At 41.4% G+C, this 19,795-nt stretch overlaps 1 protein-coding gene across 2 annotated transcripts in view; it reads right to left on the bottom strand.

Annotated features, from left to right (window-relative positions):
* Positions 1–19,795, bottom strand: part of LOC132342101 (ATP-binding cassette sub-family C member 4-like) — a 168,041-nt gene that overhangs the window by 105,621 nt on the left and 42,625 nt on the right. For both annotated transcript variants that reach the window (XM_015473885.3, XM_010810912.4), the window contains exons 6-10: positions 18,565–18,728; positions 17,163–17,288; positions 15,578–15,827; positions 13,571–13,672; positions 1,497–1,586 (exon numbers count right to left, since the gene is read on the bottom strand). In XM_015473885.3, the coding sequence (XP_015329371.2) occupies positions 1,497–1,586; positions 13,571–13,672; positions 15,578–15,827; positions 17,163–17,288; positions 18,565–18,728 (732 nt within the window). The remainder of the gene's footprint in view (positions 1–1,496; positions 1,587–13,570; positions 13,673–15,577; positions 15,828–17,162; positions 17,289–18,564; positions 18,729–19,795) is intronic.

The following is a 19,795-nucleotide window of genomic DNA, read 5'->3' as shown; positions in this document are numbered from 1 at the left end:
ATGGATGTGTACACACTGCTATATGTAAAATGCTTAACCAACAAGGACTTACTGTATAGTACATGGGACTCTACTCAGTGCTTTGTGGCAGTCTGGATGGGAGGGGAGTTTGGCAGAGAATGGATATATGTATATATGTATGGTTGAGAGATATCCTTCACTGTTCACCTGAAAGTATCACAACACTGTTAATTGGCTATATCCCAATACAAAATAAAGATATTTAAAAAAATACCCAGATAATTATATATATATATATATATATATATATATATATATATATATATATATATATCTGTTTTCCAATGTCAGGGGCTCTGCTTAGATATGCGGACAGGTAACTAAGATCCCACATGCCGCAGGGCAACTAGGCCAACACACAATTAGAGAGCCCATGTACTGCAACTAAGACCCAATTCAGCCAAATAAATAAATATTCTTTTTTAACTTAAAGTGATGTGTGAAGAACATATCCAAAGATTATTAATTAAGAGAACTCTGAGGTTGTTTTGGTCAAAGAGTTAAAGTCCATCATGCTTAGGGAGCTCAAATTCAGTGCTCTGTAACAACCTAGAGGAGTGCAAGGTGGGAGGGAGCTTCAAGAGGTAGAGGACAGACATATACCTATGGCTGATTCATGCTGATGTATGGCAGAAACTGACACAATATTGCAAAGCAATTATCGTCCAATTAAAAAATAAATAAATTTTAAAAACATAAAATAAATACATAAATTTTTAAAAGAAATATAAATACATAAATATTTTTAAAAGTCCATCATAGAGGTAATCATCTCCCTCTCGTGTACAAATCCCACATTTAGGTTTCTGTATTTTGTTGTGCAAAACACAGGAGACTAAGTGCACGTACACATGTCCTTCAAATCTGTTGTAACACACAGAAGAGGCATGTCTATGTCCACATCATCAGAGCACTCACCACACTGAGATGAAATAATCTGCCTGCATATCTGTCTCACTTTAGAATCTGGTTGCCTCTAAAAGGCAGAGGCATCGGGGTCTGGCTCACATCTGTATCTTGAGCTCTACCACATGGCTGCACATTCATTTACATGTGCACTGGTGGGACCAAGTAAAGTCATATGAGGAAATGCTCAGAGCTTCTGGCAAGAGCCTTCACCACCTCCAGACTTCCTGGAGGGGCCACTGTGACAAAAAGAAGTCCCCACTGTCTCTGTCTGTCCTGAACAGCTATCACATCAATAATTTCCTTCACTAAAACACCCAAACTCCCCACAAGCAGTTCCCAACTGTGCAACATGAAACATCAAGAAGGAAAACACAGTGTGTGTTTATCCAGACTTATTTGGCCATGAAACCTTCTTGCAAACTAACATTCTATGGAACACACCTAGAGAAACACTGTTCTAGACACACCCAGTTCAAACCGTGTCACACTCAGCTGTGGGCTCCCGTCTGAGAATTTAACAGAAGCTGCAGCATTGCGTCAAACTGACAAAAGACATCTCAACTTACCTTTCCTGCTCCCACAGGTCCGACCACAGCCAACAGTTCACCTGGTCTGACAGTAAACGAAATGCCTTTTAGGGTTGGTGATTCTGATTCCTGCAAATTAAAGTTTATAAAAGCACACCCATTTCAACAAAGTAACACAAATTACTTCAGAAAGTAGTTGAAAATAATATAATAGTCATTGCTATGCTAATATACCTTCCCTAGTGACTTCCCCTGTGGCTCAGCTGGTAAAGAATCTGCCTGCAATGTAGGAGACCTGGGTTAGCAAGATCCCCTGGAGAAGGGAATAGCTACCCACACCAGTATTCTGGCCTGGAGAATTGGACTATATATATGTATAGTCCATGGGGGTCGCAAAGAGTCAGACATGACTAACGTTCATTTTCATGCTAATATAGCCCACATTTTTTATCCTTCATATTTTAAGATACTGTGTCCTGGAGGCCTGCCGGGAGCCATTGAGGCATTCCACTCGTGACAAAGGTCATGAGGAAGGAGGCTCGGCATACGCAAAGGCGGGATCAAGCCTCAGGAATCCCCCCGGATATTCTCGAGCATCTACCCTCCACAAAACCAGAGTCCGCCTACTTTATTGCTTTGTGCTCTCACCTCTGACTTTACTGGGGGCTGTCCCCCACCACCATCTCACTCTCTCTGTCAAAGAGTTAACTTACAGCTCCAATTAATAAAGTTCCTGGGCAATTAGGAGTGTTTAAATCCAAACCCCTCAGATAGCTCTCTAACTCGCCTGACAAGTTTACCCTGTCTCCTACAGCTATGCATATGATTGTTTACAGTCTCCCAGCCTCCAGAGGCACGGGAAGCTTAAGATATTCAAATAGCTTAGAGCCTCTCAGAGAGTTAGAAACTGTCAGAATAAAACTAGTAAAAGATTTCATTGATGAGCCAATGCTTGTTGCTAAGTTTTCACATCCCCTGTATTGTATCCTTGAATATGTATTAATTAACAGTTGGTATGTAGAAAAAATAAGTAGTGGCCTTGGTGTTAGTAACTTTAGACCCTTAAGGTAATAAATTCTTTCCTTTGTTGTAAACCCATTCGTGTCCACCCTATAGGAATGCAATTTTATCTAACACCTTCGGAAGATGGTGCCAAACCTTAAAATAATTACTCTTAGAGAAAATAAGTCTTTGTCAAGAGTCATAAAATGTTAATAGGCCTTCTGACCAGAAGATGATGTAAATCACCTAAACCATTTGTATACGATAAATTTGCAGGATAGAAACCCTAGTTTTTGATAAGGATCAAAGACTGCTGACTTTGCATCCCCTATTATCCTCTATGTGTAACTTAGGGTATAAAAGCCCCTGTTGAAAATAAAGCTACGGGCCTTGCTCACCAAAGCTTGGTCTCCCCATGTCATTCTTCCCCTCAATTTCCAGATGAGTCTCCATCTGGAGTGCAGAAATCCTCTGCGACCATTTATTTGCCTGGGCTTCTAAGACCCACTCGAGAAGGTGTCTAAGGTGGGGCACCTTCCGCTATTCGAGAGGGCGCCTGCAGCCTCCGTGGTCAGAGCTAACCTGGTGTCACAGGTTATATTGATCTTCCGCATAAACCAAGCTACTCAGCCTCTTTTCTCCACTGAATTTTCCTACTGAGCTATCCTCATTCTATTATTCTTTATATCTTTGATGAATAAATAAATAAATAGGTCGCCGAAGCTGTCTCCCCTTTGAATACCCTGGATCAGCCGGGGCTGGACCTCGGCAGAGGCCTTTTCATCCAATCCTATCTCTTTGGGGGTTTGAAGCATGTAATTGCAGAAAGAAGAGTCTATAAGCAATAAATGCTGGAGAGGGTGTGGAGAAAAGGGAACTCTCTTATACTATTGGTGGGAATGCAAATTAGTACAGCCACTATGGAGAACAGTGTGGAGATTCCTTAATACACTGGAAATAGAACTGCCTTATGACCCAGCAATCCCACTGCTGGGCATACACACCGAGGAAACCAGAATTGAAAGAGACACGTGTACCCCAATGTTCATCGCAGCACTGTTTATAATAGCCAGGACATGGAAGCAACCTAGATGTCCATCAGCAGATGAATGGATAAGAAAGCTGTGGTACATATACAAAATGGAGTATTACTCAGCCATTAAAAAGAATACATTTGAATCAGTTCTAATGAGGTGGATGAAACTGGAGCCTATTATAGAGTAAAGCAAGCCAGAAAGAAAAACACCAATACAGTATACTAATGCATATATATGGAATTTAGAAAGATGGTAACAATAACCCTGTATACAAGACAGCAAAAGAAACACTGATGTATAGAACAGTCTTTTGGACTCTGGGAGAGGGAGAGGGTGGGATGATTTGGGAGAATGGCATTGAAATATGTATAATATCATATATGAAACGAGTCACCAGTCCAGGTTCGATGCACGATACTGGATGTTTGGGGCTAGTGCACTGGGATAACCCAGAGGGATGGTAAGGGGAGGGAGGAGGGAGGAGGGTTCAGGATGGGGAACATGTGTACACCTGTGGTGGATTCATGCTGATATATGGCAAAACCAATACAATATTGTAAAGTTAAAAGAAAAAAAAAAGCTTGAGCAATGTACTATAAATAGTAATACAATAAAAATAAAATAATAGGGGGAAAAAAAAGAAGATACCTTCTTTCACCAGATTTCCATACGGACACAGTTCTTGACACCCACAGAATTTAAGTAGTAGAGATGACAAGGTACCTGCCTGAAATGCAAACTGCATGATGCACACAAACTTATTAATATAATGTACTTAGAATATTCAAGGGGAGGTTTTTAATCATTTATAAGTTTTCATCATGACTTTTGGTTTTACCTGTCTATCTCATTAGTCTTCACAAGGTGGCAGCATAAATACCTAGCATGCCTGGTCTTTTAATAAATAATTTGAAATCACTAATGTCTCCATTTTCATTTGATAAAGAATAAACCTCAGTAATGCTCAGCAAGCAAAAGGGCACGTTATATGAAGAAGTCACTCATGCTAAAATAACTCTTATAAGCAACGGTCAGAGCTCTAATTTAACTAGAGCTCTAATGTAATACCAACAACAAAATAATGAAGAATAAAGAAATTAATTATGACATCATGGGTCAGAGTGATAAAGCCTCAATTTTATATGTGATACATGCATTACCTATCCTGGCTACACAGGAGCAATAAAGTGCTTCTACTGCAAGGAAAACAAAAAACATGAATTACACTAGACAGTGCATAGTCCAATATGATGGAGAAGGAAAAGTACCATCATGCCAATCACAGGTCATATTCCTGAAAGACTTAGGGTGTCTGTACATCTTTACATATCTAAATGTTAAGAGAATTCTCAGTAACTGCTATGTTTAAGAAAGACACACAGGCACAGTGGTTACATATGATTAAGTAAAAGTCTGGATAATCTTCAAATTAAATTTTTTTTTTCTGGAAAGAACTGAACTGATTAAAAAACGTTCACATAGCAAAAAAATTTGGCAATGATTTTTCATCACCCAAAAAAAAGCTTGCTCCAGATTTTAAGAATTAAAAATCTATCATTTTAATACATGAGAAAGATTTTTTAAGATTTTAAAATGTCTCCACTTCTTTCTTTCTGCCTGAAACTTAGGATTCCTATTTTATTACTTTTCGCTCAGTTATGACTACAAAATAGTGAACTACCTACAAACATCAGCTTCCCATCGCAGCCCTCAGTCGGTCAGGGCCAGACAGAGTTCCCTCTTTGCTCAGGCTTTGGGATCCAGCATTGCTCTGGGATGCCCAGAAGGGGACAGCACTCGACAGCGCAGAGGCACTGGGTCCCCTCCCCTACTGTTTATCCAGGCTCAGGGGACACTGCCTGAATAAAACACCATCAGCTCAGCCCCAACTCTGTGCAGACACAGTTCAAAAACCCTGTCCCATGAGATCTGGAGGCCCCCACACAACCTTTATTTTGCTTTTTTTCTTATTTTGGCTACATTGGGTCTTCATTGCAGTGTGCGGGCTTAGTTGCTCCAGAGCGTATGTGATCTTAGTTCCTGAACCAGGGGTGGGACCAAAGTCTACTGCATTGGAAGGTGGATTCTTAACCACTGGACCACTAGAGAAGTCCCTGGGACCATTTATATTAAAGCTGAGACCTTGCCCACCTGGCTGTATAGTGAGAAGGTTATAGAGCTCATGTCTATCTCCTGCCTCCCAACCCAGCAGGGGCTTCATTCAGACTCAGCTTCTCTCCAAAACTCCCAATGTCTGTGCTTCTCCCCCTTTCAAGGGCTCTCTCACCCATGACCTATGACAGCCCCTAATTACTAACGATGCCAGCAAGGGGCACAGTCCTTCCATAGGCAAGGCCAGGACAACAGAACAGCGTGTTCTGTACTAAGGGCAAGAAGTCTGAGAACATGATATTCAGCTCTTGAAAGAACAAAATAGTCCATTTTAAAATGCTGCATGCTGCTGCTGCTGATGCTAAGTCGCTTCAGTCATGTCCGACTCCGTGCGACCCCATAGACGGCAGCCCACTAAGCTCCTCTGTCCCTGGGATTCTCCAAGCAAGAATACTGGAGTGGGTTGCCATTTCCTTCTCCAATGCATGAAAGTAAAAAGTGCAAGTGAACTTGTTCAGTCGTGCCATAGTTTGGTACAAAAAAAATTCAGTGGACACCTGTACACAATGCGGGGGTGTGTGTAGGGGACAAAAGGACAGACATAGCGTTGCATGCCCCAGTTCCACTTGAACACCAGCATGGGGGATGTGATGTCCAGGCTATCCCGCCTACTGCTCTGGGCCACGGGATGTGTGGTCATACTCTTGTGGTCATACTCTGTGTGATGACCACAGCTCAGGGCACCTCCATGGCCCTGAGTGTAACTACACACCCAGCTTTACTGACCACCATCACGAGAGCCCCAATGCCGCAGCTCCACAGGGTCACCTCTCCAGCACCAGAAATCTGGGAAAACGACAACAGCTGTGTCTCCTGTTTAGATGCTAACGCTGCTAATACTACCTGCTTTTGTATTGAATGAAAGGCAAAAGTTACTGTTCAGATAATTCAACGGTAGTGACTGCCAGGTGGTGAACACAGCTGACACCATAGCAACCACCATGAAAACTGCAGCGTTGCTTTCCCCTCCTCAGCTCCCACTACAGCCACTCTCAGCTACAACTAACACCACTTTATCTACAATCTCACATCCTGTGCCAAAGCCTGCCTTTGATGCAACCAGTTTCTTTCGAGGAAATGACCTTATCTTGGGTGCATGTTTCTCTTTCTAATCAGCTCAGTTCAGTTCATTCGCTCAGTTGTGTCCTACTTTTTGCAAACCCATGAACTGCAGCACGCCAGGCCTCCCTGTCCATCACCAACTGCCGGAGTTCACCCAAACTCATGTCCATCGAGTTGGTGATGCCATCCAGCCATCTCATCCTCTGTCTTCCCCTTCTCTTGCCCTCAATCTTTCCCAGCATCAGGGTCATTTCAAATGAGTGAGGTCTTTGCATCAGGTGGCCAAAGTATTGGAGTTTCAGCTTCAACATCAGTCCTTCCAATGAACACCCAGGACTGATCTCCTTTAGGATGAACTGGTTGGATCTCCTTGCAGTCCAAGGGACTCTCAAGAGTTTTCTCCAACACCACAGTTCAAAAACATCAGTTCTTCTGCAGTCAGATTTCTTTATACTTCAACTCTCACATCCATACATGACCACTGGAAAAACCATAGCCCTTACTAGATGGACCTTTGTTGACAAAGTAATGTCTCTGCTTTTTAATATACTGTCTAGATTGGTCATAACTTTCCTTGCAAGGAGTAGCTGTCTTCTAATTTCATGGCTACAATCACCATCTGCAGTGATTCTGGAGCCCAAAAAAAATAGTCTGACACTGTTTTCACTGTTTTCTCATCCATTTCCCATAAAGTGATGAGACTGGATGTCATGATCTTAGTTTTCTGAATGTTGAGCTTTAAGCCAACTTTTTCACTCTCCTCTTTCACTTTCATCAAGAGGCTCTTTAGTTCTTCACTTTCTGCCATAAGGGTGGTGTCATCTGCATATCTGAGGATATTGATATTTCTCCCAGCAATCTTGATTCCAGCTTGTGCTTCCTCCAGCCCAGCGTTTCTCATGATGTACTCTGCATATATGTTAAATAGGCAGGGTGACAATATACAGCCTTGATGTACTCCTTTTCCTATTTGGAACCAGTCTGTTGTTCTATGTCCAGTTCTAACTGTAGCTTCCTGACCTGCATACAGGTATCTCAAGAGACAGGTCAGGTGGTCTGGTACTCCCATCTCTTTCAGAATTTTCCACAATTTGTTGTGATGCACATAGTTAAAGGCTTTGACATAGTCAATAAAGCAGAAATAGATGTTTTCTGGAACTCTCTTGCTTTTTCCATGATCCAGCGGATGTTAGCAATTTGATCTCTGGTTCCTCTGCCTTTTCTAAAACCAGCTTGAACAATGGAAGTTCACGGTTCACATATTGCTGAAGCCTGGCTTGGAGAATTTTGAGCATTACTTTACTAGTGTGTGAGATGAGTGCAATTGTGCGGTAGTTTGAGCATTATTTGGCATTGCCTTTCTTTGGGATTGGGAATGAAAACTGACCTTTTCCAGTCCTGTGGCCATGGTTGAGTTTTCTAAATTTGCTGGCATATTGAGTGCAGCTCTTTCATAGCATCACCTTTTAGGATTTGAAATAGCTCAACTGGAATTCCATCACCTCCACTAGTTTTCTTCATAGTGACGCTTCCTAAGGCCCACTTAACTTCACATTCCAGGATGTCATCTGAGTTAAATTCACCCATTCCAGTCCATCTTAGTTTGCTGATTCAGAGAATGTCAATGTTCACTCTTGATACCTCCTGTTGACCACTTCCAATTTGCCTTGATTTATGGACCTAACATTCCAGGTTCCTATGCAATATTGCTCTTTACAGTATCTGACCTTGCTTCCATCACCAGTCACATCCACAACTGGGTGCTATTTTTGCTTTGGTTCCATCCCTTCATTCTATCTGGAGTTATTTCTCCACTGATCTCCAGTAGCATATTGGGCACTTACTGACCTGGGGAGTTCATCTTTCAGTGTCCTATCTTTTTGCCTATTCATACTCTTCATGGGGCTCTCAAAGGAAGAATACCGAAGTGGTCTGCCATTAGATCTGATAGACAGAGTGCCTGATTAACTATGGATGCAGGTTTGTGACACTGTACAAGAGACAGAGATCAAGAACATCCCCATGGAAAAGAAATGCGAAAAAGCAAACCAGTTGTCTGAAGAGGCCTTACAAATAGCTGTGAAAAGAAAAGAAGCCAAAAAGCAAAGGAGAAAAGGAAAGATATGAGCATCTGAATAGCAAGAAGAGATATGAAAGCCTTCCTCAGTGATCAATGCAAAGAAATAGAGGAAAACAACAGAATGGGAAAGACTAGAGATCTCTTCAAGAAAATTAGAAATACCAAGGGAACATTTCATGCAATGATGGGCTCGATAAAGGACAGAAATGATATGGACCTAACAGAAGCAGAAGATATTAAGAAGAGGTGGCAAGAATACACAGAAGAACTGTACAAAAAAGATATTTATGACCCAGATAATCATGATGCTGTGATCACTCACACTCACCTAAACCCAGACATCCTGGAATGTGAAGTCAAGTGGGCCTTAGGATGCATCACTATGAACATAGCTAGTGCAAGTGATGGAATTCCAGTTGAGCTATTTCAAATCCTAAAAGATGATGCTGTGAAAGTGCTGCGTTCAATATGCCAGCAAATTTGGAAAACTCAGCAGTGGCCACAGGACTGGAAAAGGTCAGTTTTCATCCCAATCCCAAAGAAAAGCAATGCCAAAGAATGATCAAACTACCACACAATTGCACTTATCTCACATGCTTGTAAAGTAATGCTCAAAATTCTCCAAGTCAGGCTTCAGCAATACATGAACCATGAACTTCCAGATGTTCAAGCTGGTTTTAGAAAAGGCAGAGGAACCAGAGATCAAATTGCTAACATCCACTGGATCATGGAAAAAGCAAGAGAGTTCCAGGAAAACATCTATTTCTGCTTTATTGACTATGCCAAAGCCTTTGACTGTGTGGATCACAATAAACTGTGAAAAATTCTGAAAGAGATGGGAATACCAGACCACCTAACCTGTCTCTTGAGAAACCTGTATGCAGGTCAGGAAGCAAGTTAGAACTGGACATGCAACAACAGACTGGTTCCAAATAGGAAAATGAGTACATCAAGGCTGTGTATTGTCACCCTGCTTATTTAACTTCTATGCAGAGTACATCCTGAGAAATGCTGGGCTGGAAGAAGCACAAGCCAGAATCAAGATTGCTAGGAGAAATATCAATATCCTCAGATATGCAGATGACACCACCCTTATGGCAGAAAGTAAAGAGAAACTAAAGAGCCTCTTGATGAAAGTGAAAGAGGAGAGTGAAAAAGTTGGCTTAAAGCTCAACATTCAGAAAACGAAGATCATGCCATCTGGTCCCATCACTTCATGGAAAATGTATGGGGAAACAGTGGAAACAGTGTCAGACTTTGTTTTTATGGGCTCCAAAATCACTGTAGATGGTGATTGCAGCCATGAAATTAAAAGATGCTTACTCCTTGCAAGGAAAGTTATGACCAACCTAGACAGCAGATTAAAAAGCAGAGACATTACTTTGCCAACAAAGGTCTGTCTAGTCAAGGCTATGGTTTTTCCAGTGGTCATGTATGGATGTGAGGGTTGGACTCAAGAAAGCTGATCATGAAAGAATTGATGCTTTTGAACTGTGGTGTTGGAGAGGACTCTTGAGAGTGCCTTGGACTGTAAGGAGACCCAACCAGTCCATCCTAAAGTAGATTAGTCCTGGGTTTTCATTAGAAGGACTGATGTTGAAGTTGAAACCAATACTTTGGCCACCTCATGTGAAGAATTGACTCATTGGAAAAGACCCTGATCCTGGGAAGAATTGGAGGAAGGAGGAAAGCGGACAACAGAGGATGAGATTGCTGGATGGCATCACTGCCTCAATGGACTTTAGTTTGGGTAAACTCCAGGAGTTGGTGATTGACAGGGAGGCCTGGCATCTGCAACTCATGGGGTAGCAGAGAATTGGATATGACTGAGCAACTGAACTGAACTGAACTGAACCTCTGTGAGGCAAGAAGGAATCTGTTTTAGAATCATTTACTAACTCTTTAATGAGACAGTAATTTTAAGTTTTGACACAGGAAATGGGAGCAGTATAATTTCAGAGAAAAATTTTAGTTGATCAGATTACTGTAGATTTTAATGATGAATGCCCTGAGTAAACAGATCACATTTTTGCTTTCTTCTGTATCCTTTCTCAGTTTTGATTTCTGTGATATGATAAGCATGCATTCTTTCATTTCTTTAGTTTCCTTATGAGTCAGTAGTTTTTACATGTTTAGAGAGATCCTTCTTCCCTGCCTTTGACACACAGGATTAGTTCAGAGGCCTCAATCAGTTTAAAATGAGGTTTTGCTCACTAAGTCTCCAGGTCCTTAAGGTTTTTTTGTTTTCGTTTCTTTATCCTACAGTGGCTGAATTTAGCACTGGGTTTTCAATATTTTACCATAAGAAATGACAAGTTGCTCTTGACCATTTCTTAAGCCAGAATTCCTTACATTTATATAATTAAACGTTCATAAAATTAAGATTTACTATTTTGTCATTGCTTGCTAGTACAGCTATACTTTGTTTGTTTTGTTTGTTTTTTTGAAAGTTTATACATATCCCTAATATTTTCAAGTGCCTTAATTGTTTAATATCTCTGGCTTCAAAGGGTTCTGGGAAAAGGTATGCTTACCTCACATTTTTGTGTCTCAGTAGTAACAATCTAGGTACCTTACAAAAATTTTTATTATGGTACCATGGCTGTAAGCTTTTAGTGAGTGCTATAAGAGATAAGATTCAGTTGAAAATATTGAGAATTTTCATTCCCCCAAAGTGGTAAAAATTAGCTGCAATAGCATAATTATCATTTACTTTGATAGGAATACCTTTGTGTTGCTTTGCTAAATCATTTCAGGCATATCCGACTCTGTGACCCTACGGTCTGTAGCCCACCAGGCTCTTCTGTCCATGGGATTCTCCAGGTACGAATCCTGGAGTGGGCTGCCATTTCTTTATCCAAGGAAACCTTGCCAAACATTAATGTTAACATGGAAGCTATTTTTGTGAAGATGTAGCTGCTGAAGCCTCTCATCTCTGTAATTTTGAATACTGCTCTAACAGAGTCATAATATGCAATTAGTTAGATTTTACAAGAAGAGCCTTACAGCAGAACTCACAACCTTTTCCCCTCTTCTTTTAGCAGTTTAGTATCTTGAGTTATTAATATTTTTTATTAAAATCATTGATTAAGTTATTAACAATTTGGATTTTTTTTACTCTAGAAGGTATTTAGAAACCTTTTCAGATTTTTCATCTGATTTATTCACATAGGCTGTAGTACAATTGAAATCCCTTATTCTGCCTTGCAGCCATTTGTTGCACAGGCAGATACTGTTGTATATATTTTTATTTCAGTTCATGAAAAACTGCAGAAACAATCTGTATCATATACCGAATTGATTTAAAATAAATCTATGTGTTTACTGGGAACTAAAGAAATCTGCTAACGAGTTTCATATAAAGAATGTGGTAACATTCACATAGAGTAGACTTTATAATGGAATTTTTGTGGTGCTTTCTATAAATGTTTCAAGAGCATTATGCCAAGAAACACCAAACAGGAGGCAAATCTACTATATTAAGTCAGGAGAAACCATCAGGGAAGGTCAGGTACCCTGTGTGAATTTCCATGTACCGAAGGTACAGGGATGTGGTTTCATATATCTGGGAACACACCACTGGTTGTTGGTGGGGATGGCAGGTGCTGAGTCAGAAGCAGGTGAACACGATGCAGGTGGCACCACAGAGTCACAGGCATGATAGACGGTGAGTCTACAGTCAGGACACGTGCTCTGTGGTCCCCATTCTGACAGCAGCTGGGCTCTGGGCTCTGCTCTGGAGGGTGGACCCTCTGGTGGAGGCGCCTCCTCCCAGAGGTCCTCCAGCCCTGGGGGTGGCAACAGCTTCCTGCCTTTGATAACCCCTGGGTTGTCTCACACACCACTGTTTTCCCCTTTCTGCTTTTTTCTCCCTTTTTTATCATCTCCATAACTAATTCCCTGCATGGAATTCCCTCTCCCATGCTGGGGTTCTGTTCTACTGACTAATTCACACTGATAGAGGAGGATGTGCACAGAGGACCAGGGAACCAGGAGGCAGGGGGAGAATTTCAGCTGCTAAAGGGGCCTCAATGGGTGTGTGATGCTGACAACTTCTTGAGACCAGACCCTGTTTTTCTTTTCTTTCTTTCTTTTTTTTTTTTTTCCTTTCTGTTTGCCTGAACCTAACAGATAAACCAAGTGTTGGGAATCACCAGTTCTCTCTGTCAGCTTGCCATACAGTGCAGTCCATTAACTGGGAATCACGGTGCTCATTATGCCCACCTGCTGTCTCCTCCTTCCCCACCTGCCACCAAAGTAGCCAGAAACATCCAGAAGCTCAGGATGCAGGGGCCCCCACTCTACCCCACAGCAAACATCCAGATCATGGCCTCCCTCTATGTATAATACAGTGGTCTGATAATCAAGGCAAAAATGTACACTGATTCCCCAAAGCGTCTTTAACAACCAGTTGCATGTTTGTTAGTTAACACATTCCACACTGCAGCATTTTGTCTGTCCAATTCCGTAAATTCTAACATTACAAATGTATGGACTTTAAGTTCAATGTGTGCTAATACTTTGAAAGATCTCTTGAAAATGAGAGTGAGAGCAACATGTCAAACATTTTAGGTTGATATTATACTTAATCTCCATTAGATACAAACCTTAGTGCCAATTTTGAAAAAAATTTTGTAACATACTTTTAGTTAATGAGCAAGTCACATTTTACACCATGGTACAATCTAAAAATTCTCCAATAAATCTATGTCAGATTTGTCTGTTAGCAGTCAGGGATCTTGGAAAGAAAGATATGTTACCTCATCCCAAAAAGCAGTGAAATCTTGCATGTCCACCATCATTTTACCATCTGATGGCAGCCGAGTGTTGAGCTGTGGTATTTCATCAAGTGATAAAAAATTCTACAGAAAAGAGGAAAAAAACAGAGGTTAAACTGCAGGAAGAAAGCACAAACAAAAACAGTCACTTTCCTGGAATTTGCAAACTTTGAACAGTCTAAATACTGTTTTGCTAACTGTACTTAAAGTATTAGTTCACATCAGAACATATTAAATAATATATGGAATAACATATACTATTATTACATCTCATGATATATATAAACATAACCATATAATATATTGTATTTGTTGCTGTTTAGTCATTAAGTTGTGTCTGACTCTTTGAAATCCCATGGACTACAGCACTCCAGGCTCCCTGTCCATCACTATCTCCAAGAGATTGCTCAAATTCATGTTGAATGAGTCAGCGACACTATCTAACCATCTCATCCTCTGTTGTCCCCTTCTCGTCCTGCCTTCAATCTTTCTCATTATCAGGGTCTTTTCCAATGAGTCTGCTCTTGGCATCAGGTGGCCAAAGAAAGTATTGACCCTTCAGCACCAGTCCTTCCAGTGAATACTTATGGTTGATTTCCTTTAGGATTAGCTGGTTTGAACTCTTTGCAGCCCAAGGGACTCTCAAGTGTCTTCTCAAGCACTACAATTTCAAAGCATCATTTCTTCCGTGCTCAGCCTGCTTTATGGTCTAACTCTCACATCCATACACAATGAATGGAAAAACCATAGCTTTGACTATATAGACTTTTGTCGATAAAGCAATGTCTCTACTTTTTAATATGCTGTCTAGGTTTGTCCTAGCCTTTCTCCCAAGGAGTAAGCATTTTTTTTAATTTCATGGTTGTAGTCCCCATCTGCAGTGATTTTGGAGCCCAACAAAATTAAGTCTGCCACTGTTTCCACTGTTTCCCCATTTATTGCCATGAAATGATTGGATGAGATGCCATGATCTTAGTTTTTTGAATGTTGAGTCTTAAGCCAGCTTTTTCATTCTCCTTTGCCCAGCATTTCACATGATGTACTTTGCATATAAGTTAAATAAGCAGGGTGACAATATACAGCCTTGACATACTCCTTTTTCAATTTGGAACTAGTCCATTGTTCCATGTCCAGTTCTAACAGTTGCTTCTTGACCTGCATACAGGTTTCTCAGGAGGCAGGTAAGGTGGTTTGATATCTCATCTCTTTGATAATTTTCCACAGCTTGTTGTGATTCACACAGACAAAAGCTTTAATGTAGTCAATGAAGCAAAGGTAGATTTTTTTTTTTTTCTGGAATTATCTTGCTTTTTCTATGATCCAATGGATGTTGGCAATTTGATCTCTGGTTCCTCTGCCTTTCCTAAATCCAGCTTGTATATCTGGAAGTTCTTAGTTCACATATTGGTGGGAATTACAAATTTAAAAAGAAGAAGGCAGCTAGAGAGAATGGATTAAGCAGTAAATAAAAAGGGGACAGGGATGAAAAGACAGATACAAAAGGCAGGCTCAGACACCAACAAGCAAAACATCTGTGGAGGAAAGAAATCATTTTGAATACAGAGAATTAAGTAAATCTGAGGCCACTCTTCCTCTGCAGGGAACAGGGAGCTCTCAGCAAGTTCCTCCCCTCCTGACCCAGAGACTGTGCACAGTCACTACCCAGTCATTGGAATCAGCACAGGAGATGCACTCTGTTTGCTCCTGCTTTTAGACATTTTAGTCACTCTGCAGACATCACTACACTAGAGCCCTATGCTACTACTACTTATATATACTACTGCCTCTGCATGAGAACCAGTCTTATGATATCTGTAATGCACTCTACCTAATAAGAAAAGGGATTACCTACAACATTCTGGGAAGACTGCCAGCTTTGGCACTGAGAGAGTTAAATATCACCTAACTAGAACATAGTGATACCAAACAAAAGAAGGCAGTTTACAAAAAATCCACCTACAACTGAAAAAAAATTATTTGTCACCAAACCTTTATCCTTTGGATGCTGATGACGGCCTCTGACACCTTCTCGATGGCCATGGGGAAGTAGAGGGAGCTCGAGAACCGCAGAGCCTCAAACAGCATCACCACCACAAACACTTGGCTGGCTGTGATCCGGTTGTCAAGGAGCTCATTGGTGATGAAGGTGACAAAAATCATGATTTTGCTCACAGTGAAAAATGATGCCAAATTCAGGCCCCTAAGGTAGGAACTTTTCAGAATCTTGGAAATTTCCTTACTGTAAAAAGAAAGTAGGACAAAGGTTTTATAAAAAGCATCAGCATACAAGACACGAATTCAGTGCCCTGTGTAAGTGGCCCCTTTCTAGGGAATGGATACAGATTAAGATAAACCATCCCTCACATCATGGAGACATTAGCATAGTGCACACTCAGGAGTCTGCCCAACACCAGGACCACACACTGCATCACCACTTCACTCCTTCAAGTAAAAGGAGGTTTAATGTCACACTTGCAAACATTTTGGGTCAATCAGACGGGTTTTGAACATTCATTCAACAAACATTCATAATTACAAGTCTGTGGCAGGCTCCTTACAGAAAGACATGCCCTGTCCCCTCCAGGTGCTCATGAACTTGTGGGCAAAGAGAATTAGTAACCACAAAATTGGGAGACAATAGACGGAGACAGTCATCACAGCCCCCAAGGGATCCCAGAGCTGGGCTATGTAACTCGGAGCAGTGGAGTCAAGCAAGTCACACACACGTGGACCCTGAAGATGAGCTGGAGTCAGGCCTGGAGGCCAGAGTAGAAGGAAGATGGGCTCCGCAAAGGTGCAAAGTGAGAGGTGACAAGGTGGGGTCAGAGAAATGCTCACCAGATATTTAAATTAAAGATGGAAAAACAGTCTAAAAACATGAAGCAGAACAAAAGGGATAATATTTTCATAGCTCCATTTGAATTGAATAATAGTGATTCATGAGCTTTCATGGTGGTAAAGAATCCACCTCCAATGCAGGAGACACAGGTTCAATCCCTGGGTCTGTAAGATCCTCTGGAGGGGGAAATGGCAAGTCACTCCAGTATTCCTGCCTGGGAAGTTCCATGGACAGAGAAGCCTGGTGAACTACAGTCCATGGGGTCACAAGGAGTCAGATCTGACTGAGCGACTAAGCACAGCAACAATGAACAATAGTGATTCATACAGTTCGGCTCAATACAAGTATATCAAGTCTCTATAATCTTCCTGGTTATCAGCCATCAACATAAATTACAATTTTAGTTTGAATGTCATTGTCTCAAATACTATGTTAAAAGCATTGCTTATTGGGATTTGAGGCATCAAGAACTACTTAGAATTTCATATCTGTATAAGTAAGTAGTATATATATTTTTTCCTTTGAGAAGATGGCAAATGAAAGAGCAGGTTAAATGATATCTCCACTATTCCTAACCCTACTGCAACATTTAGGTGATGCAGTGAAAAGTTAGTATTTAAGTTCACCTTAATGTGAAGATGAACTTAAACACTTCTTTGGTAAGACATCTAAAGTATCCAACAGAATAGGAAATAAAGCATGAAAATATGGAGTGACATCTATATATAAACTTACCTTCTCAGTCTGGTAATACGATCCATAAATGACTTTTCCCAAGCATTCATTTTTATTGTTCTGATGCCAGTTATGACTTCACTCATGGTCCTGATCCTCTTGTCTGTGAGAGCAGCGGTCTCACTCCTGAGGGGACAGATGTGAGATAAGCCTTAGTGACCACAGCCCAACTTTCCTCAGCAGCAGCAGCAGGAGTGGGCACGGGGGTGGGGCTAGGAATAAAATTATTCTCTACAGCTCTTTTGCACTTAGAACACAAGCAGGTCCTACTCAAAGTGCAAATGGAGAAAAAGGCTTCAACTAGGAAGTCAACCATCCAGTACATTTCAAGAAGTAACTTGGACAATGTGTAGCATCGGCTAAAAGAGATCTGAAATGTGTCAGATACAAACCGTTTGCTCAAAGAGGTCACGGTCAGGTAGGGAGGCAGAAAGACACCCAGGAAGACAGAGTCTGTGCTTTAATAAAATAGGAGAGAATTTCTGGTGAGCAGAAAAGATGGGACTCTTAATTCCACCAGGAAAGGAGAACAAGAAGACCTTCAGAGACCTGGTAGCACTGGAACAGGGCCTCGATGGATAAGGAGTATCTCTCTCTCCAGCAAAGAAAGGAAAGGAAATTCCAAATAAAGAAAGACACCAAGCACAGAACTACATACACACAACAAACACAAGAACTCAGTGAGCTTCAAATAGCACAACATCTCCATAACCTGACAACCACCCACCTCCAACCGTCTGGGACCTACTTCAATCTAACTCAGCACTAGAAGGCTCTTCACCACCAGCCACTTTTCTGTCACATGTGCTGCTATGACTGTGGGGCTTCATAAAGACACAATGGAGATCAGCCTGGTCCTGGGAGTGCTTATAACTTAATGGAAACATGAATAAATACCTGAAAGTCTCCAACACAAGCATAATCAATATATATGCAGTGAGAAATGGGGCTAATAGATTATTACTATTTAACAATATTTAAATAACTTGGACATGGGTAAATTCTGCTGAAGGACACTCTACTTTTTCAGATACGGTGCCAAGAGGACCCAGTGAATGCATTCCCTGTTCTTGTTTCAGGATCAGCCTTCAGTTTAAGGCTGGCGCTTCCACTGGCTAAGCTTGTAGGGTCTACAACTCACACAAAGAAGAGACTGCTGCTGCTGCTGCTTCTAAGTCGCTTCAGTCATGTCTGACTCTGTGAGACCCCATAGACGGCAGCCCACTAGGCTCCTCTGTCCCTGGGATTCTCCAGGCAAGAATACTGGAGTGGGTTGCCATTTCCTTCTCCAAAAGAAGAGACTAGAGAAGGCATTTGTCTTGTTTTTGAACAAAAGCATCAAGCAGACTGTGGATGTTACCAGTTACGTATTATCAATTTTTAAAAGAAGTGTTTCTCTTACCGGAGTGATGAAAACAACTTCCCGAAGTAGCTTTGCAAAAACAGAAGAATAATGAGAACTGCCATCCCAGCAAGACATGATATTCCTATTTCCATCCAGAGCAGGGTGATCACTGCAACAGCCTGAAGTGGCCCCACCCACAGATAGTGCAAGAACATCGTTACCTTAAAAGAGAAAGACAAAGCCTTCTTCAGTTCAGTTCAGTCGCTCAGTCCTGTCTGACTCTTTGCGACCCCATGAACTGCACCACACCAGGCCTCCGTGTAAATTACAAACTCCCGGAGTTTACCCAAACTCATGTCCATTGAGTCGGTGATACTATCCAACCATCTCATCCTCTGTCATCCCCTTCTCTTCCTCCCTTCAATCATTCCCAGCATCAGGGTCTTTTCAAATGAATAAGCACTTCGCATCAGGTGGCCAAAGTATTGGAGTTTCAGCTTCAACATCAGTCCTTCCAATGAACATCCAGGACTGAGTTCCTTTAGGATGGACTGGTTGGACCTCCTAGCAGTCCAAGGGACTCTCAAGAGTCTTCTCCAACACCACAGTTCAAAAGCATCAATTCTTCAGCACTCAGCTTTCTTTATAGTCCAACTCCCACATCCATACATGACCACTGGAAAAACCATAGCCATGACTAGACAGACCTTTGTTGACAAAGTAATGTCTCTGCTTTTTAATCTACTGTCTAGGTTGGTCATAACTTTCCTTCCAAGGAGTAAGTGTCTTTTAATTTTATGCCTGCAGTCACCATCTGCTGTGATTTTGGAGCCCAAAAACATAAAATCAGCCACTGTATTTGCCGTGAAGTGACAGGACTGGATACCATGATCTTAGTTTTCTGAATGTTGAGCTTTAAGCCAACTTTTTCACTCTCCTCTTTCAGTTTTGTCAAGAGGCTCTTTAGTTCTTCTTCACTTTCTGCCATAAGGGTGCTGTCATCTGCATATCTGAGGTTATCGATATTTCTCCCAGCAATCTTGATTCCAGCTTGTGCTTCCTCCAGCCCAGCGTTTCTCATGATGTACTCTGCATGTAAGTTAAATAAGCAGGGTGACAATATACAGCCTTGACGTACTCCTCTTCCCATTTGGAATCAATCTGTTGTTCCATGTCCAGTTCTAACTGTTGCTTCCTGACCTGCATACAGGTTTCTCAAGAGGCAGGTCAAGTGGTCTGGTATTCCCATCACTTGAAGAATTTTCCACAGTTTATTGTGGTGCACACA

Source organism: Bos taurus, unplaced genomic scaffold, assembly GCF_002263795.3.
Source record: "Bos taurus isolate L1 Dominette 01449 registration number 42190680 breed Hereford unplaced genomic scaffold, ARS-UCD2.0 Leftover_ScbfJmS_1899, whole genome shotgun sequence".
NCBI lineage: Eukaryota > Metazoa > Chordata > Mammalia > Artiodactyla > Bovidae > Bos > Bos taurus.
This window is presented reverse-complemented; position numbering and strand designations above follow the sequence as displayed.